This window comes from Malaclemys terrapin, chromosome 8 (assembly GCF_027887155.1).
Source record: "Malaclemys terrapin pileata isolate rMalTer1 chromosome 8, rMalTer1.hap1, whole genome shotgun sequence".
NCBI classification, from domain to species: domain Eukaryota; kingdom Metazoa; phylum Chordata; order Testudines; family Emydidae; genus Malaclemys; species Malaclemys terrapin.
Window position 1 is genome coordinate 52,883,821 of NC_071512.1, and position 27,237 is coordinate 52,911,057.

Consider the following 27,237-nt stretch of genomic DNA (forward strand, 5'->3'; position numbering starts at 1 on the left):
GGGGTATCTGATAGAATGGAAAGAAATACATTTACATTTGATAAAAGGAAATTAAATTTTATACAACACTTAATTAACCTGTGTAACTCATTTGCCACAAAATATAATTGATTCCAAGACCTTAGCAGAATTCCAAAAAGAACTACATGTATCTAAGTAACTATAGAACATCCATAGGTTTATGGGAGAGATTAAAAATTATAAGGGATATAAATCCTTATGCTTCAGGGCATAAGCCAATCATTGGTGATAGCTAGAAAGAAAATTCCATGGAATTCTAAGGAAGCTATTCTATAATTGTTCATTAGAGATTCTTGCACCTTCTTGTGAACCATCTGGTGCTGACCACAGTCAGAGATTAGATATTGGACTAGAAGATATAGTGAATTGGTCCAAAGTAGCGATTCCTATCTTCATTTTATCGACTAGGCAAAGTCAATGGAGTCATGTGGTTTAACTGAATGAGGAATATGATTTTAGCAGTGCATATGCCTTTGTATACTGAGAAAATTGTGGAGATAATAAGTTTAGTCTCTTCAAGGTGAAAGGAGATGGCCATTACTACTTTGAGAAAACCAATTGATACTTAAATCTTGTAGCATTTTCTTTCTCTTCAAAGGAAAACTACCCCTTTTCTGTGACAGGTGAAGGGTCAGAAAGGTAACTATCCACAATTAAGATAGTTACTTAAAATTAAGTCTCAGAAGAAAAAGTACTTAAACAGTTTCCTTTTTCGTGAAGCTGTATTGAACTGGTAATTTTAAAATGTTAACAATATTGTATAAATTATTCCTGTGGCTAACAAACCTTTAAACTTTTATTTTCCAAAAAGTTCTTCCTAACTTCATGTTAATTTAAAAATGGTCAGTTCATCAAAATGTTCAGCAAAAAGCAGTTTGCAGCTTTCCAATAGTATTGAAGACATCATGGAAAAGTAAACAGCTTGAATTATTAACCCAGTCAATATGATTATATATTGTATCAAAAATCTACAGAAGGATATTTCATTTGTTTTTAAAATAGTAGAGCACATTTCACTGGTGATGTTTACCCCTTCACATAACATATGAACAAGGGGTCATCCAGTGAAATTAATAGGTAGCAGTTTAAAACAAACACGTCGAAGTACTTCTTCCCACAACACTCAGTTGACCCGTGAAACTCATTGCCAAGGAATGTTGTGAGGGCCAAAAGTATATCTGATTCAAAAAAAGAATTAGATAAGTTCATGGAAGATAGGTCCCTCAATGGCTATTAGCCAAGATGGTCAGGGATGCAACTCCATGCCTTGAGGGTGTCTACACCTCTGACTACTAGAAGCTGGAACTGGAAGATGGGGTGGATCACTTGATAAATTTGTTGTCTTCTGTTCACTCCGTCTGAAGCATCTGGCACTGGCCACTGTCTGAAGACAGGGTACTGGGCTAGACGGATCATTGATCTGACCCAGTGTGGCCATTCTTATGTTCTTATTGGTTAAAACTTATAGGGCAGGGGTTCTCAAACTGGGGGTCGCAACCCCTCAGGGGGTCGTGAGGTTATTACATGGGGAATCGCAAGCTGTCATCCTCCATCCCAAACCCTGCTTTGCCTCCAGCATTTAAAATGGTGTTAAATATATAAAAAAATGTTTTTAATTTATAAGTGGGGGGTCGCACTCAGAGACATGCTATGTGAAAGGGGTCACCAGTAAAAAAGTTTGAGAGCCACTGTTACAGGGGGTTTCAGAACAAATTAAAACAGAGGATTACAAATGGTTTTGCCTATTGTGACTCCTGCACATGCCTTTTTCTTTTCATCACTGCTGTAGAAAGCAGAACATCAAGTACAATAAATATAAACTTGGATTAAGTAAAAGAAAAAAAGTGGGTTGGTTGTTGCCCCCTTTTAATTGCTAGTGAGTGATATGCATATCTGAAATTGCTCATGTGCATAGCCTCTCTTACACTTGTGATAGCAAAACTTCTTGCAGCATAAGCCAACAAATATTGTAGCTTTCAAAGCTTTACATTAAAACACTTCAGGTTCCTGATAAATTAACACTTTAACTTCTATTCCTTTTTTAATGCAGGCTTTCATTAAAGATAGAGCCAGGAACCAGCACCCCTCGTTCTGCTGCTTCCAGAGAAGATTTAGTAGGTAAATGCTTACTTACCAGAAGACATCGAAATTTGAAATCCATTCTTCACTGCCTTTGAGTTACTAGTACAAAAAATTTTCCTAAAAGTGAAGTGCGATAAAAGATTTACAAAACGTATTTGTCATAAAAATTCTAAATTTGTTCTGTAAGTAGACTCTTGTTGTCATAGGAAACTGAGTCAGTTCCTTGGTTTAAATATGAAATTTAACTTTAAATTTAAATATTCATTGTCTGCCATGTCACACTAAATAACTTCATATTTGCTGTTTTCCCTCTTAAATACCTTTTCTTTCTTGGAACAATTACCTGTCAAAGGTGTATATCTTGTTTGATCTGCAGCATACAAGATGTACATTTAAAAATGTTTTATGGTGTTATTTTCAAGAGTCTATGGGACTTAGGAGCACAAGTTCAAATATTTTCAATGGGACTTGTGCTCCTAATTCACTTGGGTGCTTTTGAAAATCTACTATGTCTACACTACGAAATTACTCCGTTTTTACAGAAGTCGATTTTTGGGAACAGATTGTATAAAGTAGAGTGCACGCATCCACACTAAGCACATTAATTCGGCGGTGTGCGTCCATAGAACCGTGGCAAGCGTTGACTTTTGGAGCGGTGCACTGTGGTAGCTATCCCACAGTTCTCGCAGTCCCCGCTGCCCATTGGAATTCTGGGTTGAGCTCCCAATGCCTGATGGGGCCAAAAATTTGTCGCAGGTGGCTATGGGTAAATGTCGTCAGTCAACCCCCCCTCCATGAAAGCAACGGCAGACAATCATGTTCCACCCTTTTCCCTGGATTGCCCAAGAAGACGCCATAGCACGGCAAGCATGGAGCCCGTTCAGCCTTTTTTCACTGTCATCATATGTCTACTAGATGCTGCTGACAGACGCGGTGCTACAGTGCTACACAGCAGCAGCTGCAGCTCCTTTCCTTTGCAAGTTAGCAAAGATGGTTACCAGTCATATTGTACCATCTGCTGCTGTCATGGGTGCTCCTGGCCGGCCTCCGTGAGGTGGGTCGGGGGTGCCTAGACAAAAATGGGAATGACCCCCAGGTCATTTTCTTCTTTAAGTTTTGTCTAATAGAGATTCAGTGCTGCCTAGAATATCAGGCAAGCCTACTAAAGAACCACAGATGCAAGCAGCCGCTCCAGGTCAGAGCCCCAGACATCCCGCAGAAATGATGAGCTGCATGCCATTCTAGGGGGTGCCCGTACAACAACCTCACCCATTGCTTCCCTCCTCCCCCACCCCTCCCGGGCTACATTGGCAGTTATCCCCCCATTTGTGTGATGAAGTAATAAAGAATGCATGAATTTGAAACAACACTGACTTTATTGCCTCTGCAAGCAGAGATCAAAGGGGGCAGGGGAGGGCGGTTGGCTTACAGGGAAGTAGAGTGAACCACCATTCTGCACTTGCTCAGCCTATAGTCTGTCCATCATGGCCTTGGAGATTTATCCGAGTTCAGATTGCTGTCCCGAGTGGTCACAGTGGTGCACTGTGGGATAGCTCCCGGAGGCCAATACAATCAAATTGCGTCCACACTAACCCTTATTCGAACTGGCAATGTTGATTTCAGCGCTACTGCCCTCATCGGGGAAGAGTACAGAAATCAATTTTAAGAGCCCTTTATGTCTACAAAAATGGCTTTGTTGTGTGGACAGGTGCAGGGTTAATTCGATTTAATGCTGCTAAATTCGACCTAAATTCGTAGTGTAGACCAGGCCTTAGACTGAAAGTACAATTATTTCTTTAAAATAAACATTTTTAATATATTAAGGAACTGCTCCTAATATATTATAAAATAAATGCTATTAAAGAAGACATCTGATTAACTAGCAAAAGATTCAGCCTATGTAAGGAACTGGTGTAACCACAGGTCAGGGCCTGTGAGCCAATTTACCCTCTGAAATAATGCACATTTAGTTTAGAAATAAACTTTTTCAACATTACACATTTTTACAGGAAAACGATTATTAAAATTTAGCTTCAGGGTATGCAGTAAGAGAAAATGCTATGGTACATAGAATCTTAGAATCATAGAAATGTAGGGCAAGAAGGGACCTTGAGAAATCATCTAATCCAGTCTCCTTCACTGAAGCAGGACCAAGTATACCTATACTGTCTCTGACAGGTGTTTATCTAACCTGTTTTTAAAGATCTCCAATGACAGCTATTCCACAACCTCCCTTAGTAGCCTGTTCCAGTGCTTAGCTATCCTTATACAGTAGAACCTCAGAGTTACAAACACTTCGGGAATGGAGGTTGTTCGTAATTCTGAAATGTTCGTAACTGAACAAAACGTTATGGTTGTTCTTTCAAAAGTTTTCAACTGAACAACAACTTAATACAGCTTTGAAACTTTACTATGCAAAAGAAAAATGCTGCTTTCCCTTGATTTTTTTTTTGTCATTTACATTTAACACAGTACTGTACTGCATTTGCTTTTTTCTTTTTTTTGGTCTTTTCTGCTGCCTGATTGCATACTTCCAGTTCCAAATGAGATGTGTGGTTGACTGATGTGTTTGAAACTCTGAGGTTCTACTGTAGTTAGATTTTCGTGCTGTCTAACCTACATCTCCCTTTCTAGCTAACCTAAATCTCCAGATTAAACCCATTACATCTTGTCCTATGTTTAGTGGACATGGAAAACAATTCATCACCGCTGTCTTTATAACAATCCTTAACATATTTGAAGTCTTATCAAGTTTCCCCTTAGTCTTCTTTTCTCAAGACTAAATATGCCCATTTTTTTAAACCTTTTATCATTTTTGTTGCTCTCCTCTGGACTCTCCAGTTAGTCCATATCTTTCCTAAAATGTGGTGCTCAGAACTGGACACAGTACTCCAGCTGAGTCCTCACCAGTGCCAAGTAGGCAAGACAGTTACCTCCCATATCTTATTTACAACACTCCTATTAATATACGCCCAAACAGCATTAGCCTTTTTACCAACTGCATCACATTGTTGACTCGTATTCCGTTTATGATCCACTATAACCCCCAAATCCTTTTCAGCAGTACTACCGCCTAACCAATTATTGCCCATTTTGTAGTTGTGCATTTGTTTTTTTCTTCCTGAGTGTAGTACATTGCACTTTATTGAATATCATCATGTTGATGATATTGTCCAATTTGTCACAGTCATTTTGAAGCTCTTGCAACCCCTCCCAGCCGGTGTCATCCAAAAATTTTAGAAGGATACTCTCCACTCCATTATCTAAATAATTAATGAAAATATTGAATGGTACTGGACCCAGGACTGACCCCTGCCAGACCCCACTAGATACATCCTCCCTATTTGGCAGCAAACCATTGATAACTACTCCCTGAATACAGCCTTTCAACCAGGTTTGGAACTACCTTGTAGTAATTTCATCTACACCACATTTTCCTAATTTGCATACAAGAATGTAATGTGGAACTTTCTCAAAAGCCTTACTAAAATCAAGGTATAGCATGTCTACATCTTTCCTGCTATCCACTAGGCCAATAACCCTGTCAAAGAAGGAAATCAGGTTGGTGTGGTATGATTTGTTCTTGATAAATCTGTGCTGGCTATTACGTACAATCCTGTTATTCTATAGGTGCTTAGAAAATGATTGTTTATTAATTTGTTCCAGTATTTTTCCAGGTATCAAAAGTTAAGCTGCTGGTATATAGTCCCCTGGGTCCTCTTTGTTCCCCATTTTAAAGATAGGTACTATGTTTGCCCTTCTCAGTTCTCTGGGACCTCATGCATCCTCCATGTGTTCTCCAAGATAATTACTAGCATATGTGTCTCTAAGGTTACAGGATGCATTAAAAAAATTGTATTTGGGTAATCATAGAGTTGCAGGACTAGAAGGAACCTTGAGAGGTCATCTAGTCCAGTCCCCTGCACTCATGGCAGGACTAAATATTATCTAGACCATCCCTGACCAGTGTTTTTCTAACCTGCTCTTAAAAATCTCCAATTATAGAGTTTCCACAACCTCCCTAGGCAATTTATTCCAATGCTTAACTACCCTGAGAGTAAGGAAGTTTTTCCTAATATCCAACCTAAACTGTCCTTGCTGCAATTTAAGCCCATTGCTTTTTGTCCTGTCCTCAGAGGTTAAGGAAAACAATTTTTCTCCCTCCTCCTTGTAACAATCTTTTTTATACGTGAAAACTGTTATCATGTTCCGCGCCCCCCACCCCTCTGTCTTCTCTTCTCCAGACTAAATAAACCCAATTCTCCAGACTGAATAAACCAATTCAATCTTCCCTCATAGGTTATGTTTTCTAGACCTTTAATCATTTTTGTTGCTCTTCTCTGGACTATTTCCAATTTGTCCAGATCTTTCCTGAAATGTGGTGCCCAGAACTGGACACAGTGCTCCAGTTGAGGCCATATCAGTGCAAAAGATGTCCAATCTTTACTAACTTGTTTGGTGAAAAATGAAACAAAAACGTTATCTAGCACTTCCGCCATTTCTACATTTTCTGTTGCTTTTTCCCCACTGACTGACTAACGGGCCTATCCTGTTCTTGGTCTTCCTCTTACTTCTAATGTATTTGTAAAATGTTTTCTTATTACCCTTTATGTCTCTAGCTAATTTAATCTCGTTTTGTCCTTTTTGTTATTTGTTTATATTCATCTTTTGTAATTTGACCTAGTTTCTGCTTTTTGTAGGACTCTCTTTTTTGAGTTTCAGATCATTGAAAATCTCCCGGTTAAGCCAACATGGTCTTTTGCCATGCTTCCTATCTTTCCTATGCAGTGGGATAGTTTGCTCTTGTGCCCTATATAATATCTCTTTGAAAAACTGGGCGCTCTCTTGAACTGTTTCTCCCCTTAGACTTGCTTCCCTTGGGATCTTACCTACCAACTCCCCGAGTTTGTTAAAATCTGCCTTCTTGAAATCCATTATCTTTATTGTGCTGTTTTCCCTCCTACCATTCTTTAGAATCATGAACTCTACCATTTCATGATCACATTCACCTAAGCTGCCTTCCACTTTCAAATTCTCAACAAGTTCCTCCCTATTTGTCAAAATCAAATCTAGAACAGCCTCTCCTCTAGTAGATTTCTCCACCTTCTGAAATAAAAAAAAAAAAACCTGTCTCCAATACATTCCAAGAACTTCTTGGATAATCTGTGCCCTGCTATGTTGTTTTCCCAACAGATGTCTGGGTAGTTGAAGTCCCCCTTCACCACAGAGTCCTAAGCTTTGGATGATTTTGTTAGTTACTTAAAAAAGCCTCGTCCACCTCTTCTTCCTGCTTAGGTGGTCTGTAGTAGACCCCCTACCATGACATCACCCTTGTTTTTACCCCTTTTATCCTTACCCAGAGATTTTCAACCAGTCTGTCTCCTATTTCCATCTCAGCCTTAGTTGACATGATCTTCCACAGTTTCCTTAAAGACACTATTTTAGTGTATACAAGCAAAGGAACAGAATTAAGATGGTGATTGGAATCTTGAATCTGAATTTCCTGATCTTTGTGTAATGAAATAGCAAAGTTAATATTTTGTAAATAAGAAATCAGATTGGGCACCATTGCATTCAAAACCAGTAAGGCTACCTATTAAGCTAAAGTTGAATCTGCTTCTCCTGTTTTATTTGTGGCTTTAAGACAACTATCTAAAGAACAAACAATATGTAAATGTGCTATACAGTATGTCTACACTGCAATTGGCTTCAACCAGTTGACTCAGGCTCACGGGGCTTGAGCTAAGGGGTTGTTTAAGGGCTTGAGCTGCAGGGCTTGAGCTAACGAGTTGTGTAGACATTCAGGCTTGGGCTGCAGTCCTGGCTGTAGGACCCTGCAAGGTGGGAGGGTCCCAGACCCGAGCCTGAATGTCTATACCTCAATTAAACAGCCTCGCAGCACAAGCCCTGTGACCCCGAGGAAGCTGGCATGGGCCAGGTGCAGGTTTTTAATTGCAGTGTAGACATACCCATCAATTCCTATACAGCCAGTTTCTCCATTCCCAACAGACTTGACTTGGTTCTGCTTTGCCTTTGTAATGCTCCAGATTTTTTAACATATTTATTATTTTAATAAGAATAAATATTATTTTAAAATGACATAGAATAATAAAATTTATGGTTGCTTCCCTCTCTGTGTCATGGAGAAAAAGCCCTTTTAGTTCACAATGATGTTAGGAGGAATAACTACTTAATGGTAAAACTATGTTATAAAGATGAAAAGGTTAAGATCAAAAGAAACCTTTTCCTTATTCCTTTTAGATGCTTCCTTTGTATCAGAGTATGCCAAAAGACACATTACTTGTCTAATGGGAATGTATAGTATAATGGTTTGACTTTTTAAAAGACTCAAATTTTATATTCTTATCGCTTTTTTAACAATACACCTCTACTCCGATATAACGCTGTCCTCGGGAGCCAAAAAATCTTACCGTGTTATAGGTGAAACAGTGTTATATCGAACTTGCTTTGATCCACCAGAGTGCGCAGCCCCGCCCCGCCGGAGCGCTGCTTTACCACGTTATATCCGAATTCGTGTTATACCGAGTCGCGTTATATCGGGGGAGAGGTATAATTATCAGCTCCTCTTAAACTGAATTTTAATTTTGTACTTTAGCAAGATTCTGCAGTATTTTCTCAGAAAGAATCTTATACAATTTTTAGAAAGATATGAACCTTGTGTTGTTGGGTTTTTTTGGAGGGCTGGTAAATAGCATTTGTAATAGTCACACTGGTATTTCTCATGCTCAGTTGGAATTTTCTATTTTTCCTTTGCTCACAGGCTCTGAAGTGGGAGCATCTCCACAAAGTGCACGGAAAAATGTTGCAGCTGAAGGAGCATTGCTCCCACCAACTCCCCCATCACCTAGGAACCTGATACCACATGGGCATAGGAAATGTCACAGCTTGGGTTACAAGTCAGCATTTTATTTACTTTTACAAGTTTGAGTATTTACATATTGGACTGTCTTCTGACAACAAAAGCTTTTGCTTTAAAAAGTGAAGTACTTAATTAGCAATCTTTCTATATAAAGATCACAAAACACAGCTCCTATTCTGGAAGGAATTTATGCAAGAAACAGGGTTTGTCCATTCGTTAATCAGCTTTTTTTAACTTGCATTATGATGTCTTACTGCTTGCCTCTGAAAAGTTGTGTTCCTTACAGCTCGCCTTCTGTGAGTGAGCCTGACTCAGGAAACGATGAACCAGATCTTCCTCAGTTAGAGTACCTGACCTGGATTTCCTCATTGCACACTTAACATAAAATTGCTTTTTAAGTAAAAATAATAAAGGTCCTGATACTTATGTGATTTAAGAGCTTGCATGGATTGCATCTTGTTACCTGCAGCAATTTGGGTTTCCTTTATTTTTTGAATTTTCAAGAGCAGATCCCATAAGATTCCAAATCTGCCAAGTACAATATGATTGCTTAGAACCAGAGCACCTTTCTCTATGTGAAGCTGAAATAATTCTGTCTCACAAGGTTGCTCATTTAGTATGGTACTTCAAGTAGTAGATTTTTAATAGTTTTTTAAGCACGTGGTGTTTAGATCCTTTTTAATCAGTTATCCTTCTAATTAATATTCTCCTTTCCCTTATGCCTTCCATGAATTATACCTGAAAGGAATTGAGTCCATAACTAGTGCATCCAGCTTTTAATGTTTTGAGATGAACTAATTATCTCCAATTGTATGAGACATGTTAAATTATTTCTTTCTGTAAACGTGCTCGCATGAAATTTAACCTCTACAATTGCTGTTTAAAGAAGAAAAACATCCTATACATGCAATGAAGTCCCCTCTATCCCAAAAGAATGGAGAGAAAAAAACTTTTTGTTTTGGACTTTTGTGCTCCTTAATTTTGTAACAGGCAAACACACTTTAGTGGGACTGTCGATTTAAAAGTTGTGATAAAGCCATTCTCAGATTTGTTCTGTCCTAACAGAACTCTAAAGCAGGGGTCGGCAACCTTTCAGAAGTGGTGTGCCAAGTCTTCATTTATTCACTCTAATTTAAGGTTTCGCGTGCCAGTAATACATTTTAATGTTTTTAGAAGGTCTTTCTATAAGTCTATAATATATAACTAAACTATTGTTGTATGTAAAGTAAATAAGGTTTTTAAAATGTTTAATAAACTTCATTTAAAATTAAATTAAAATGCAGAGCCCCCTGGACCAGTGGCCAGGACCAGGGCAGTGTGAGTGCTGCTGAAAATCAGCTCACGTGCCGCCTTCGGCACGTGTGCCATAGGTTGCCTACCCCTGCTCTAAAGGAACCACGTAGAATTTATTATATATATACTTTACCAAATATTGGTACACAGCACTGTATCTCCAAGACTCACATTAATGGCAACTCGAGTCACAGAGCCAAATCTCTGTGCACTGCACTGGAAATTTATCCCAAATGATTGACTGGTTTCAGAACTTCTTCTAGCTCAGTAGTCTCTAGCAATAACAATGTTTACCTACAGAGAAATGATAAACTGCTCATTTCATTTTTTCTTCGAACACTCCTTTTGTGTATTCATAGTTCTTGAAGAGCTGAGATTTGTCCTGTTAGCTTCTGAGATTCATGGCAGTAGCTCTAACAGAGCTTATAATGAGAAGTTAGCTACTATGTGTTCGTGTACCCATTATAGCTCAAGACTTCTGTGTAGAGTTGGATGGGACAGGATCTGTACTTTTCTGTATCCTTAGGCAGTTCTGAATTCCACATGAACTTAAAATATGGAGTTCTGTGTAGAACGTTACTTTTAGAGAACAATAGTTATATAGGTAAGGAATTCTACACTACAGTGAGAATACAAGTCTCAATGGATTCCTACACACTGGCTCTTGCATCTGTGGGAAGAGCTGGCAGGAACTCAGAAGTTCTAGCTGTCGGAAGCAACTGGTGTTGGTTTGCTCTCCCCAATGCTCTGATGAGCTGTGATTGACTATTGTTCATGAAGGAGTTCCCCTGGCACTGCAGACCATTAATCAGTAACACTTGTCCCATGTCAGCATAAAGTTTCTCAGTTTTGACTTCTGTTTCCCAGTGTACCCTTTGCTATAGTCTCTAGTCAGTCTCTAATTAAAACATTTGGATTTTTTTTTTTTAATGGAGGCATTTTCCACCAAGATACGTAATTGAGTTTTGACATTCCAATGTGCTATTACCCCCTTCTGCTCCACTCTGAGCTAGATATGGTCCAATTGCATCATTGACACTCTGGCCTTTGGTCCTGTTTACATCATTCTTTTAGAGAAGCAGATTCATTCTTCCTTCATGAAGCATTTGATTTAAAAAAAAATATATTGAAAGTCCAATTAAAAATCATGGAGTTTTTATTTGCTCTTTCATATTGACTACTCTTAAAAACCCATGCAGAAAAACTTCTAGACCAGCTTTATATCTCACATGCCACTTACCTTTTGCTGAGGCAGATAGTCAACTTCCTTTTAAGCTATAATTAAATCTGTTCCATGGCTGAGCAACCCTCCTTACCCTTCTTTTGAAAATATACCCAAAAACTCTGTCAATGTCTCCTCAGTTCCCTTGTCACCTCAAGGAGCATGTTCTAGAGATTATTCTCTAATTCATCTCTTTCATGTGAAAGCTTTAAAAACATGACATCTATCTGTGTAAGTATGAGGCTAACGTGACCTCATTTTGTCCCTAGCATATAAAATACAGTTAATTTTCAAAGTTCTTATAATTAAATTAAAGCACTTTCATTTTCATTCAGATAAATGTTATTTCAAGCAACAGTCATCCCTCGGTCCTCAGGGGCATTGTGCAGTTTTGGTACTAATAACCCATGCGAGTTATACCACTAGAGTTTTGTCAATGACCCAATTAAATTATCAAGGGGTGCACAGCAAACTACGTATTATTCTTTAATACCTTGAAGCAGTGGCTGTTGAAATGTATTAAGAATATTTGTATCCTCATTTGTTCCAGTTTCATACACAAAATGAATACAGCAGAGTTTAAAAGTGCAACATTCCCCAACGCAGGACCAAGACACCTATTGGACGACAGTGTCATGGAACCTCATGCCCCATCCAGAGGGCAAGCAGAGAGCTCCACCCTTTCGAGTGGAATTTCAATAGGTGAGACATTTTTAAAATGTAGCTGTGCTAGTAAAAATGTGTTTTAGTACAGTTGACTTGAAGGTGTGTACCAGCAGGACTATTATAAAATCATAATAGCGTTTTAGAACAAAGGTAGGCAGGAATGTGCAGTGGGGGCGGGGAGACTGTGTGTGAAAAGTGGCCGAATAAATGGCATGACCTGAACTACAGCTGAGAGATCATTATTAGATGATTGTTTTTAAACCTATTCAGTGATGCATCCAAACAATAATTGTTTTACCACTTTCTTTCCAGATATTTTCCCAAGCAAATCCTTTGTTCAAATCATCCCAAATTAAAACTTTTTGCCTTTTGGCACTGATCATTATTTAAAATGTAATACTGAATTAACAACACAAATTTAAATTGTAGAAAAGAAAACCTCTATCTAGTAAGTTTTCTTACTGGAGAAGGTGGTAATCTTCACATGTTTAAGATAAGCACATACTGAGTGTGCATTAGTAAATTATTGGTGCAAGTTTCAGGTGCAGGCTTCACCCATTAAACTACATGAGAAACTTGTCTGTTAATTGTGTGTCTTATAGCGTAATAGAGTATTGCTCATTATTTTGAATTCCAGGTTTTGAAAACAATTTTGGTGGATAAGGGAGTTTAAGTTTTATCCTTCTACTGGGAGAAATAGCTCCTAGTAGGATATGTGGTGATAAAAAAAAATTAAAAACAATAAATATATTCAAAATAAGAGGAGACAGTTTCTTGTTAAAATTTTCTACCAATTTTTGTTTCTAAACTTTCCTGCATAATTTAGGGCTTGTCTACATTACCGCTTAAGTCGATGCAACTTGTCTCTCTCAGGTGTGTGAAAAAGCCACCCCCCTGAGCGATGCAAGTTACATTGACCTAAGCGCTGTCCACACGAGCACCAATGTAGCTGCACCGATGTAGCACTGTAGTGAAGACTAATCCTTAGACTCTTTTTCCCTCCTCCTATTATCCGGGAGCCAAGCTACCCTTTAAGTAGCATTTTATGCCCCAGCATCTATGTTCAGCTGACCTTCATTGACGACTTCAGGAGTTGCAGTTGTTCAGCATCTCTCAGGATTAGGTTTTAGCTATGTAATTCTCAATTTAGCGTATAAAATAAAGGTTGCATTAAAAGTCACTGGCACTTCTGTTGCTGTTGAAGGGGAGCTGGCACATTTTGAGAAATTTAAAATTTTCACTTTCCTCTGTCTCTTTCTGCTCCTTTCCCCGTGTGACTTCTGTTATATTTGTCTGTCTGGTCCATTTGCCCACTCACGCATTTACTATAGTGGGTGGTCACTGATGTGTTTTGCAGGGGGGTTTTTTAGGGGTGAAGTCCTAGATGTGTACCTCTGGGAGTCTATGGTTGAGTGTGAAATCCAAATGGTTCAACCAGTCAATAAGAAACAGCTTTTGTCCATTTAAAATTCAAACAATACTATAATATGATTATAGTCCATCCAGTCTTGCAGAAATTCTTTTGGGCCCAAAATCCATTTCTAATTTCAGACTAATTCCTCTGACCTTTCCTCCTGGAGGAAAGTGGTAAAAATTTTAGAATCGTTATTGTCTGTATATTCCTGCCTTAAACAAAGACAACAGTCTTTACTCCAATGTGTTCCAGTTTCTCAAGTATAACTCCAGTCCTTATTCTTATGGTGGCAGAAGCTGTAATGCTACAGGGTCAGAGAAAGATATTTAACTTCAACTGAACTAATTCAAGAAAGCGTCTCTTTATAAGAACAGTGTCTTTTCAGGTTTAAGTTTAAATAAAAATATGTATTGTAGTATGAACATTTTTATGAATTTTCCTATTAAGTCACACTCCTGAAATACTTGGATTCCAAATGAGATTATATTTTTATAAATAAGTGGTGTGTGTAGATAGGTTACAGTACATACATTGGCTTTCTATTTTTGGGACCCTATCCAGTAGGAGAGAACTCCACAGAACTGCTGTGTGATGCGGCCCCCTGGAGTACACTGTTAAGGTGTTTGGAATCCTCTTAAGTCACAAGCAAACTGCTTTGGGAAATCAAATCTGAGGCCTAGGAACAGGAAGATAAAGTCACCTCTGAACATGCAAATAAATGACTTTCTTTTCTCCTAAACCTCGGTCTCATGCTTGGTATTGCATAAAGCTACATATAAGTTAACTGAGCTTATGGCAAGGGCATAAATTGAGGAAATAACTGAGGGCTGTGAATACACAAGTTTCATTTTTAGGTTGTTACTACAAATCCAGGGCATACAGTCACTATCCAATGTGTTGTGTGTATATTTTATCTCTCATGAACAGTATAACACATTGTCTTTCTCATTTTGACAGTAGTATTGCGATCAGCAGATGTATACTACTGGTTGACATTCTCTGTCTTCTTGATGTTGGTACTCTTTATTCTAGATTTTTTGTTTTGTTTTGTTAGGCAACCGTCTGTAATTTAATTGGTGTTCCAACTAAAAAATAAATTCTAAAACCCATTATGGTGGCCTTGTGATAGGATAGAGCTGAATCACTTTGGGAGCTTGGTCTCTGAGAAGTTGGTGAGTAGCCTTATCCCATAGGATACTTGCATTGGACTGATGCACTTTTATTAATGATTTTGACAAAGCTGTCAAATATGTGTATTAAAATTTACAGATGCCAGAATAGGTGGTGGTAGAACTTAGTGATATAGCGGTCTTATAAACTTAAGTAGAATATGAAATATGATGGACCAAATTTATTGCTGCTGTTAGTCAATGGAGTTACATAAATTATGAATTTGACCCAAGGTAAATCTCTGTAAAATGATTCCCTTGAGTATAAACAGTGTGCAAGATAAGAAAAATTTAAGTAGCCCTGAATTTATTTAAAATATTGTAGGGAAAAGTTCTTATTTTAATAACAGACTCAGCAGGGGTAAATTGGCTCCATCCCTAACTTCAGCAGAGCTGTTTAATTGTTAGGCCAGGTCCTCAGTTGCTGTAAACTTAAAGAGGATCCCCAAAGAAAAATTGGTCTTATCCTTTTTTTCTTCATGATATCTAAAGAAGGCTGAAATGTTTTTCCTGAGAAAAAGATCTCTTTCCACTTGTGTTGTAGGTTAAAAATTCAAGTGCCCTCTAGGCTAGAGATGGTCTATGGTGATTGGAGTCAAAAAAGGGAGGAAATTTTAGTCTGAATATTTTTTTTAAACTGTCGGGTTTGTTTGCATGTTTGTTTTTATTAATGCTCACTTATGTGATGAACATCTGGATATAGAAAGCCTATATTAAAGATTCAGCACCCTCATACTTTCAGTCAAGGTATTAGAGCTCACAGTAAACAACCCTGAGATCTCTGAGGTTATCCAGCCAAATCAGTGAAAACCAAACTTGCCATTCTGATATTTCGAAGGTTGAAAACCTTTCAGGCCTTCTTTCTGCATTACAAAGTAGCAAATAAGTACAGAAGCCCATTTTTTTAAAAGCCTGCACAAGTCAAATTTAAATTCTGAGCCTGGTAGTTATTAGCAGTAAAGAAAACTAATGGGATGTTGACTAGTATCAAGCACAGTATGTTGCATAGATGCAAGGATGTTTAAAGGTTTTTCAGATGAAGTATTTGAGGAAGCTAACAATAGTTATAAAATTTTGCCAGAAGGATCCATTTGAGGCCATTGGAAAGACCAAATATAGAGGACGCATAAAAGAAGAATTTAAGAAGATGGTATTTTACGGGAGGTATTGAATCGGTGAAGTGAGTTTCCTGTTGAGTTGATAGAGTAAAATGGTGTATTTAGGGTATTTAAAGAAAACTTGGCTAGCTAGATAAAGTTTAATAAGTTAAAGTGAGTTTCAGTTTTGTAGCTGAGCTCCTTTTGAGCAGGGTGAAAAGGAGTGCGAAGCTGAGATAAATATTTCCTGCTTATGTGCAGTGGGGGGAAGGTTGGGTTTTGTGCCCCCCCCCTTTTTTTTTTTACTGCTTTAGGATGTATAAAAGTGGTTTGTTAAATCATTTTAATTTTTTTAATCTTAGATATCTAAGGCATACAAAGTCTTGTTTCTTCCTTTGTGTTTTTGAGATCTCTTTGGAGGACTAGACAACTAGAGTAGAACCTTTCTCATGCCTTAATTGAAGGGGTTGTAAATTTGAATATTTCATAAAGACATTTTTCATATTTGTTCAAGTGTTTGAGGTATATCAAACACACACAGCAGTTATAATAAGTATTGTGACTAAAAATCCTTTCTCAGTTAATCAAGCTTCACTACTTTGGTACTTGTGGTGTCATGATCCTACTGGTTGTCCAGTTATCCATAGATTATGCCAGAAAATCCTTGGTAGTCCATCGAATCTGATGATGACAAATCTGTGCAGATCATCAGTTGTTGGTCTTATGGTGTGCCCTCTGGTGACTGTACGAGACAATTCTAGAGGTGCACATTTTGCTGCAGATTGTGCATGGGAAGTTCGCGGTCAGTGAATTATGCGCTGCTGATGCTCTGTGACGTCGTTCACGTGCCTCTTGTAGATGCCGGCAGCGGTCTTCCTCAAAGGCGATGCAGGTATTTCTGACTGTTGCACGCCACTGTGTTCTGTCGCTGGCGGTGTCCTCAAGGTCTCTAGGTTTGATACTGCTGTACTGCAGATTGGCTTTGATGGTGTCCTTGTAACGTTTCCGTGGATGACTTATATGTCAGATGCCCTGGGAGAGCTCACCATACAGAAGCTGGCGGGGGATTCTGTTGGCATCCAAGCGGCTGACATGACTGGTCCAACGTAGCTGTGACTTCATGATCATCATTTCGATGCTTATCATCTGGGCTCTCTCGAGGACCTCGAGATTGGACACTTTGTCTTGCCAGCGGATCTTCATGATGTTGCAGAGGCAGCACCTGTGAAATGCTTCGAGCTGCTTGATGTGACGCCTATATAGTGTCCATGTTTCGCACCCGTACAAAAGAGATGAAAGAACAGCAGCTCTGTACACAAGCAGTTTTGTTGATATCCGGATGTTGTGGTGATTTAAAACTTTGACATGCAGACAGCCAAGTGCCTGGCTTGCTTTGGATATTCGTGCATTGATCTCATTATCCAATGATCCATCACTGGTTATGACACTACCCAGATATTTAAAGTTCTCCACTACTTTCAGCTGAGTGCCATCGATGGAGATATTCGGGACAGAAGCATTTGATCCAGGTGCAGGTTGATGGAGAACTTGTCTTTCCGAGGCTGATAGTTAGTCCGAAAAGTTGCGAGGCCTCAGCAAACTTGTTGACAATGTGCTGAAGATCATTTTCAGCGTGAGCCATGAGGGCACAGTCGTCAGCAAAGAGTGCCTCAAGAAGGAGTTTCTGCACTGTCTTAGTCTTTGCATTCAGGCGACAGAGGTCAAAAAGTGAACCATCATGCCAGTATTTCAGGTATATACCTCGGTCCAGATCTTTCAGTGCATGGTTAAGGACACATGCAAAGAACAGGTTAAATAGGACAGGAGCAAGAACACATCCTTGTTTCATGCCGTTGGCGATGTTAAAGGGGGCTGATGTGACTCCATCAGACAGTACTTCGCCTGTCATGCTGTCATGAAAAAGGCATATAATCTGGACAAATTTTCTCGGGCAGCCAAGTCGTGTTAGAATGGTCCAAAGGGCTTCCCTGTTGACGGTATCAAATGCCTTTGTCAGATCTATGAAGACAGCATACAGGTGCATGTTCTGTTCAATGCACTTCTCTTGTATTTGTCTGACAGCAAGCACCATGTCAACTGTGTTCCGGCCAGGTCGAAAACCACATTGACTTTCAGATAGATTTGCCTCGGAAATACTGGCTATTAGGCGGTTCAAGATGATGCGGGCGATGATCTTCCTTCCAACAGAGAGGAGGGATATGCCTCTATAGTTTCCACATTCTGCTTTGCTGCCTTTGCTCTTAAAAAGAGAGACAATAGTAGCATTGCGAAGGTCCTGTGGTATGTTTTCATCCTCCCAGATGTTGATGATCACGCTGTGGAACGCTGCTGGATCTGCTGCTTTATATATCTCTGCTGGTATCCCATCTTTTCCAGGAGCTTTCCCTGAACTCATCTGGCTAACAGCTTTCTTAATCTCATCTATAGCGGGTGGAAAGTCAAGATCTGTCAGAGCAGGTTGTTGTGGAATTTCATTAAGGACATTATTACTCACGGTTGATGGTCTATTGAGAAGGTTGCTAAAGTGTTCTCGCCATCTTTCGTTGATGCCTTCTTTATCTTTAATCAGCATTGTGTTGTCTAATGAGAGCAATGGGGTGGTCCTTGGTTTAAATGGTCCATAGACAGTCTTAATAGCACTAAAGAACATCTTTAAGTTGTGGGTCTCAGCATAGTACTCAATTTCTTTGGCTTTGCTCTCCCACCAGTTGTCTTGTATCTGACGGAGGTCTTTCTGTGTTTTGCTCTGAAGGTACTTGAAATGGTCCCGTTTAGAGACTGAGGAGGGGTCATTCTGCCATTCGATAAAGGCTTTTCTCTTTACTTCCAATGCTGAGCATATTTCTTCTTGGTTCTCATCAAACCAATCCTGATGTGTTCTTTTCTTTGGTCCAAGAGATGTTATTGCTGTGTCAGTCACTATCTGCTTGAACTGGTCCCACTTTTCAGTTACAGTACTGATCAGTTGTCCGTGGGATGTCAGTTTGTCATCAAGACTCTTCTGGAATTTGTTGAAACATTGAGCATCCTTCAGGTTGGCTATATTGAAAGCAGGTCGCACATGCTTACGGCGTTTGTGCCGAGAAGGAACGATGTAGAGTTGAAGAGGCGTCCTGACTAATCTGTGATCTGTCCAGCACTCTGCGCCTCGCATTACTCTAGTAATCAGTACGGCTCGGATGTCTCGCCTTCTAACAATGGCATAATCTATCAGATGCCACTGTTTGGACCTAGGGTGCATCCACGTCGTTTTGTATTTGCCCGCTTGTCGGAACAGAGTGTTGGTAATGGTCAGGTCATTTTCAGAACAAAGACTCAAAAGTAGTAGTCCATTACTGTTCATTTTGCTTACACCATGTGGCCCGATTACTCATTTCCAGTTCTTGCTGTCAGCCCCGACTCGGGCATTGAAATCTCCAAGTAGGAGTAGTTTATCTGTTACCAGTGTGGCCTTGATCAGTCTGTTGAGATCTTCTTAGAATTGTTCCTTTGGGTTGTCAGAGCATGTTAAAGTGGGTGCATATGCACTGATGATGGTGACATGATGTTTGGCATGTTGTGGGAAGCGTAGCTTCAGCAATCTTTCATTGATACCCACTGGAAGGTCTGGGAGTTGATACATCAATAAGGTTTTTATTGCCAGACCAGCGGCGTGTATTCTGTCCTCTGTCTCAGTCTTACCCTTCCAGAAGAAGGTGCAACCACCTCCTGGTTCACTCAAGAAACCTTCCCCAGGCAATCTTGTTTCACTTAATGCCACTATATCGATGTTATGACGGACAAGTTCTCGAGCAATGAGGGCTGTCCTTCTCTCAGGTCTTGCAACAGCTTCTCGATCCATGAGGGTATGAACATTCCATACACCAATGATAAGTTTTCTCAAATTTTCCTTTTGGTTTCGGCCGCAGATTGGGTTGAACTGCCAGCCGCGGCTTGCTGGCCAGTTGTTGTAGGGGTTGAAAATACAGGGTAGACAAAACCTGAATTTCTAATACAGAAAAAAGAGAGGAAACCCCTTTTAGACAGTCTTTATACATTGTAGAAAGAAAAGGGAAAAAAAGCAGGGGAAAAAATGAATAGATGTAGGCACCAAACTATTCCAGCCACCACTGACCCAAGGCCTGTTTTTCTCTTAAACTGCAAATCATATCTTTAAAAAAAAATTGCTATTAATAGGACAGTTTCTCAAATTTTTTAAATGAAACCTTACTTATACAATCCCCAAAAATTAATTTAGCCTTTGCAATAATAGTGTTATAGCAAGGATTATTTTTTATTTTCAGAAACTTGCAGTTAAATCTAAAGCAAAAGATCAGATACAAATTTTCAATTATCTGAAAAAGGGGAAACTGCTAGAATGCAAAGAAAATTTTAATACATGTGATGTTGAGGAATTTGTAAATCTTTTAAAGCAGCATTTCTCAACGACCAGTCAGTGGACTGGCACCAGTCCCTGGGATCTCCTGGACAGTTTAGGAAGGCAATCCCTGGTATCAAAAAGGTAGAGAAACACTGTTTTAAAGCATTGTCTGGCTAAGAAGCCCTCACCAAAAAGTTTAAGAAGAAATAGGTTAATGCATTAAAAAGTTAAATATAAAGATACAACAGGGTATATTCATTTCTGAGTTGCTTACAGTTAGTTGGTGTTATCGGGCATAGGACACTAAGAGTAAGGGACTTCAGTCACTCAAATAATGTAGCCGTCACACTAAAGATGTGTTTATTGCTGTTTATGAAATTAAATCGATGTAAAAATAAGGAAAGAAGTTAGGGAGAAACAAGGTTACCGGCTTAGTAAAGCTACCATTAAACATTAGAGTTCTTAATTGGACTTGATTTTAACACTCCTTTTCTTGTAGAATTTTTTTTTTTCAAAGCCAAAACATATAGGGATTAGTGTGATTTGAACAATAGAGTTCAAAGGCATTAAAGGAAAGTAAGCTCTATATCAAACAGTATTTTCGGGGTATATACAGAGAATACTGTGTGTGCGAGCAAACTCCTTTTCTGTGCACATAGCCATTACTCAAGGCCTTGCAGGTATTCCTTAGAGTATTCCTTTAGGTCCATTGGCCCTCTATGGGGATCAGTATACAACTACCTTAAACAGAGTTACCCACACAGTTCACAACACTGAATTAGTTTTGATTTAACAAGTTTATTTAACTACGAGGAGATATACTTGCGTTCACTTACAACCTAAGTCATTAAAGTCAGAAATGGTTACAAGAGATATGACGATAAAATGCTTCCTAGTACTAAAGTTTAACAAATTAAACTTGGTTCAAGGTGAAGTTCCTTACCACATATTCCCATTAACATTGCTCACCAAATGGTCAGGCCAGGATCTGCTGCAAAAGTCCAAAGTCTCTTTCTTTTACCTTCTTAGATGAAAGAGCAAGATATGGATAGGGAAAGATCACTTGGGGTGTTTTTGCCACTCACTTTTATAGCTCAGTCACCCTTTGAAATGCATTTTCCTGAGAGTTACCCCAAGATAAAGTTTATTCACGCTATGAGGATGGAGACAAGAAGTCTGGTGGTGAAAGAGGTTCCTTGGTGTTTGTTCCTGTTCCCCTTCTTTGCCAAAGAATGGTCACTTGATAGGTGATTTCCCATCCACTTGGATGACACCTGGCTAGAGGTGTCAGCTTGTCTTTCGTCTTTGAGAAACTGGTTTACCCAGACGTGTCTGGAAAACACATTTCAGACCTAATTTCAGCTTATGTTTATAACTTTACATATGATTTTTCTACATACATTTCACCGTGATGTTAATTAGTTTTGAAATGATACCCCACAAATTAAGTTGCCTCTCTAAGCTGCGCAGCAGCCTATTAAGTGCCACGCAGGCGCTCAGGGCTGGGACGGGGAGAGATTCCTCTCGCCCAGCCCAGGCCCCAACCCAGCCTGGCACAGACCTGCCACAACTGGGGGAGAGGCGTGTCTCTCTCTGTCCCAAACCAGCCCAGGCACAGACCAGCCGCGGCCGTGGGAGAAGCGTGTCTGTCGAGGGCCCCAATGCAGCCCAGGCCTGGACCAGCCGCGGCCGTGGGAGAAGCGTGTCTGTCGAGGCCCCAATGCAGCCCGGGCCTGGACCTGCTGCAGTGGGGAGAGGTGCCCCTCCCCCCAAGCCCAGGTGCTGCTGCAGGGAGAGAGAGCTGGGGGGAGTCCTCTCTCTCCGCCGTAGCCCTGGGGCAGCCTGCACCCCCAAACCACTCATCCCCAGCTCCACCCCAGAGCCCATACCCCCAGCTGGAACCCTCCCCCACACCCCAACCCTCTGCCCCAGCCCTGAGCCCCCTCCCACACTCTGAACCCTCGACCCCACCTCCACCACATGAATTTTGTTCTGATCACTTTATTTGTATTATTGCAGGGTCCAGATACCCCAGTCAAATTGTGGCCTTAGTGTACTGGGCATTGTGTAAACACATAGGAAGAGACAGTTTCTTCCCCCAAAGAATGTACACTCAAAGACCCTGATACTGCAATCAAAACAGTATGGGAAAACCTTTGTGATTGTATGGATACCCACTGATTCTTCTTCGAGTGATGTCCCTGTGGGTGCTCCACTTTAGGTGTCAGTGCGCCCCTGTGCCCGTAGCCGGAGATTTAAGGTAGCAGTGCCCGGTTAGGTTACACATGTGTGGTCCCCGTCTCGTGCCACTTCAGGCAGTTAACTGGTGCTGTGCGACCACACACCTCCCAGTTCCTTCTCTACCGTCTTTGGCTTGAGTCAGAGCACTTAGCAGTGCTTCGCAGCTTAGGAATAGCTTAGCTTTCCCTTAGTTTTAGTTCTCAGAATAGTTAGCCTTCCTATTTTATCCCCGTCTTTTTCCTCTCTCTCTCTCTCTCTCAAAAAAAAAAAAAAAAAGTTATTTTAAATTTTCCTCAGAGGGTTGTAGGTTTCCCTTTCTACTGCAACATCACGGTTATTGTACCTCCGTCACTTTATTTTTTACAGGGAGAGTATGCTACCTGAGGGTCATGCCTGGCTCCCCAGGGTTCAAATGCTTACCTACCTGCAGGCTTTCTGTACCTCTTTCAGATGGACATGCTGTGTGTCCGGTGTCTCGGACAGGCACATATACCTCAGAAGTGCTCGCATTGTCACAATCTGAAAGTTCGCACCAGAAAGGCAAGAGATCTCCAACTGAAACTTCTCCTCGTGGAGAAATCTCTCCGACCAGCGTCTGAGCCTGAGTTATGCACCTTATACAGTCAGAAATCGACATCAGCAGCTTCTGATAAGGGCCCTTTTTCCACTGCACAGGCTCCTGATCAACCCGCCAAGAAGGCAGCAAAAAACCAGGGTACCATGTCCCAGACTTTGGAGTTGGCCAAGAAAAGGCGCTCCACTCAAGAGCAAACGCTCCCGGTACCCCACTGCACCAGCCTTGTCAACAGCCGAAAGAGTGGACCCCTTCAGCACTGTCGGTACCAAGAAACTGAAAGCTCCCAAGCAGCCAAGCTCAGTCACAGGCACCAAGGGAAAAACAAAACCCCATGCCGTGGTACTGTCGGCCATGAACAATCGGTACCAAGCACCTCATTAACTCCAATGCTAATGCTGCCATCTAGTGCGGCCATTGTGTACTCTAGTCACACACTGGTGTCGACAAGCAATTTCCAACATGCAGTACTGTTTCCTACCACACCAACGGTACTGATACTGGGCACGTCACAGCAATTCCTCCACCCAAAAGACCTCTCTGTTTTGTCAGTACCGGAGTCTCCCATCCTTGGCACCAACAGTACCTGCAGGACTTTGGCCTGGTCCACACTAACCGCCCCACTTCGAACTAAGGTATGCAACTTCAGCTACGTGAATAACGTAGCTGAAGTCTAAGTACCTTAGTTCGAACTTACCGCGGGTCCAGACACGGCAGGCAGGCTCCCCCGTCGACTCCGCGTACTCCTCTCGCAGAGCAGGAGTACTGGCGTCGACGGCAAGCACTTCCGGGATCGATTTATCGCATCTAGACAAGACGCGATAAATCGAACCCAGAAGATCGATTGCTTACCGCCGGACCCGGAGGTAAGTATAGACGTACCCTTAATCAACTCAGTTCTCCACCTCTGCTCCACAATTCTCCAGTGATGATGAGGATAGAGATGAGGATGCAGAGCAGTCTCCACTACATTCCTCCTTTATGGCTGCTCCTACCACACGCACTCCTATGTACATGAGCTACCCAATATACCTTCCCAACCAGCGCTGGTACGGGCAGCCCTGGATGCCCACTATGCCCTTCCAATGGCCTTTTTGGAACCGGTGGGCTTCATACCCAAAACAACAACAGGGCATACCTGTTGGCCTTTCCACAGCTGACACACATCACGCGCCTTTACTGATGCCACAGGGCCAACCCTGCACCTCTGACCAGGGAGCTCAAGAGGAGGAGGAGGAGGAGGAGGAATTCTCTGATCCAGCTAATCCACCTGAAGTCCACTTTTCCTCATTCTCACCGGATGACACTGTTATGCCTCCACCTCCCACTACAGGTGATAATTTTAAACAATTTCAAGACCTCTACAAGAGGGTTGCCACTTCACTGGACATCTCCCTGGAAGAAGTCCAGGAATCGCAACACAAACTAGTTGACGTACTGCACCCATCAACTTGATCTAAAATCGCCCTTCCCATGAATGATGTGATTATGGACCCTGTGAAGTTGCTCTGGCTAACCCTGGCAATGATTCCACCTACCTGTAAGAGGTCTGATAAAAAATATTAATTGCCTGCAAATGGCTCTGAATTCCTTTTTTGCATCCAACACCGAATTCATTGGTGATTGATGCTGTCAGTGAATGGGGTAGGCAACAATACTACAGGAAACACTCGTTATGACAAAGACTGGAAATGACTTAATCTTTTCGGCCCCAAAGCATATTCTGGTGTGACCTTACAATTGAGAATTGCCAACTATGAGGCCTTATTGGCAAAGTATGACCACAATAACTAAACAAGTCTCTCTGAATTTACTGCCTTTATTCCAGATGACAAATAAGAATGATATAAATAGCTCATCACAAAAGGTCAACTTATAACCAGGACAATGTTATAAGCTGCGCTTGATTCAGCAGATTCAGCTGCAAGATCCATAGAAACTGCAATTGTTATGAGACGAGCCTCCTGGCTCCATCTGTCTGAATTCCCAAAGCTGGTACAGTTGATGTGGAGGACTTACCGTTCAAGGGATCCAAACTTTTCATGGACAAAACTAATGAGTTATGCACGCTCTTAAGGACTCTAGGGTGGCATTGCAATCTCTGGGCATCAAGACACCTAAGTTCAAAAGATGCAAGACGACAGGACAGTTATCATGCCCCTCAGTTATTCCGATTTCTCCCCCCCCACCCCCCCATATAAACAGCACAATAGATACAATGACCAGCAGGGTCGGAAGTAAAAAACCTGAAGGAGATGGCAACCTGTTCCTTTGAATACTACTTCGCAACCATCAACTTCCAGACAACAAGTTTGAGGCCTTGGTCAAGAGCCCGAGAACTCCATCTCTTTCAATGCTGGAACCATCTACACCTTTCAAGACCTTTGGAGATCGCCTGAACCCATTTTACCCAATCTGGCAGAGTATTATATCAGACAGATGGGTATTAGAAGTTATCAAAACTGGTTACTCTATCCCCCTTATCTCCAAGCCTTCTACCCACCCTTCTTCCCTATCCCTCTTCAGTGACCCCTCTCATGAGCATCTACTCAAGAGCAAACGCATCTACTGTGAGAAGACATAACCTACCTCATGTCTCTAGGAGCAGTAGAACCATACCATCTGAGTACAGAGGGAAGGGATTCTATTCACACCTTTTTCTCACACAGAAAAAAACAGGCGGTTAGAGGACTATTCTCGACTTATGGCAACTCAACAAATTTGTGAAAACACAGCGATTCAAAATGGTCACACTGAGCACCATTATCCCAGTGTTAGAAAGAGAGGGGACTGATTCTCAGCCCTTGACCACCAGAATGCATATTTTCATATATCCATCCATCCATCCATCCCTCACATTGAAAATTTGTACGATTTGCAATAGGATCAGACCATTTCCAGTACAAAGTGCTACCCTTTGGCCTTTCCACTGCACCTCGGGTATTCTCAAAGGCACTTGCCATAGTAGCTGCCTGTCTACGCAGAGAGGGAATTATGATTTTTCCCTACCTGGACAACTGTCTGTTGAAAGCACCAACAAGACAGGTAGCCCTAAAATCCACCAAACGCACAATAACACTGTTCACCAGGTTAGGCCTTCAGATAAATATGCAAAAATCCACTCTAATACCAGTTCAACACCTGGAATTTATGGGAGCGGACCTCAACTCCCTCGAGGCAACAGCCTCACTTACCAATACAATAATATCTGACTCAAACCAATTTGATCTCCACAGCACAAAACAGCCCACAAGTGTCTTCCAGAACTTGCCTACAAATTCTAGGCCACATGGCTGCCATGACCTTTGTCGTCCGACACGCAAGATTACATATGCGGTGCATACAAGCCTGGCTCCGAACAAATTGAGTCCCACACTTGCACCTCACCAGGCTACAGACAATCAAAGATTCTGTTTTGTGGTGGACCAACCTGGACAACATCTGCAGAGGGGTGCCCTTCCTACCGAACCCACCGTCTATCACCATCACCACGGTTGCTTCCCGCCTAGGATGGGGAGCACATCTGCAACCTCACTCAATACTTGGCCAATGGTCCACAACAAAGTCTCATCTTTATATAAACCTACTAGAACTGGGAGTGGTTCGGATCGCTTGTTCCCACTTCCTACCACTAATCAGAGACAAGATGGTACAGATTCTCACGGACAATGTAGCTTGTATGTTCTACGTAAACAGACAAGGGGGAGCACAATCACACTCCCTTTGTGTGGGAGCCATGTGCTTTGGCACTGGTGGATCAAGCACAATGTATTATGGCTTCATACCTACCTGGCTGCCTGAACACCACAGCAGATACCCTAAGCAGAAAGCTTTACCAGGACCACAAGTGGGAGTTGAACACATCAGTACTCTTAGACATTTTCCAAACGTGGGGCTTTCCAACTATCAATCTTTTTGCAACCGGGCAAAACACCAAACACCCCCAGTTCTGCTCCAGAACTGCCCTTGGTCCATGCTTTCTGGGCGATGTCTTTCTCATCAAATGGAACACTCCCCTATTATACACCTTCCCTCCCACTCCCCTCCTAGCTGCGTGCCTCACAAGATCAAACAAGACAGATCCAGAGTGATCCTAATAGCCCCTACAAGGTCACGACAAACATGGTATCCTTATCTCCTCCACATGGCAGTCCGCCCACCACGCACACTGCCTCTTCTACCTCGGCTACTATCGCA

The 27,237-nt window shown here is 41.1% G+C and overlaps 1 protein-coding gene across 4 annotated transcripts in view; it reads left to right on the forward strand.

Annotated features, from left to right (window-relative positions):
* The window catches only part of RALGPS2 (Ral GEF with PH domain and SH3 binding motif 2), a 287,833-nt gene that overhangs the window by 212,827 nt on the left and 47,769 nt on the right, over positions 1-27,237 (forward strand). For all 4 annotated transcript variants that reach the window (XM_054038029.1, XM_054038031.1, XM_054038032.1 and 1 more), the window contains 3 exons: positions 2,072-2,139; positions 8,885-9,020; positions 12,049-12,200. In XM_054038029.1, the coding sequence (XP_053894004.1) occupies positions 2,072-2,139; positions 8,885-9,020; positions 12,049-12,200 (356 nt within the window). The remainder of the gene's footprint in view (positions 1-2,071; positions 2,140-8,884; positions 9,021-12,048; positions 12,201-27,237) is intronic.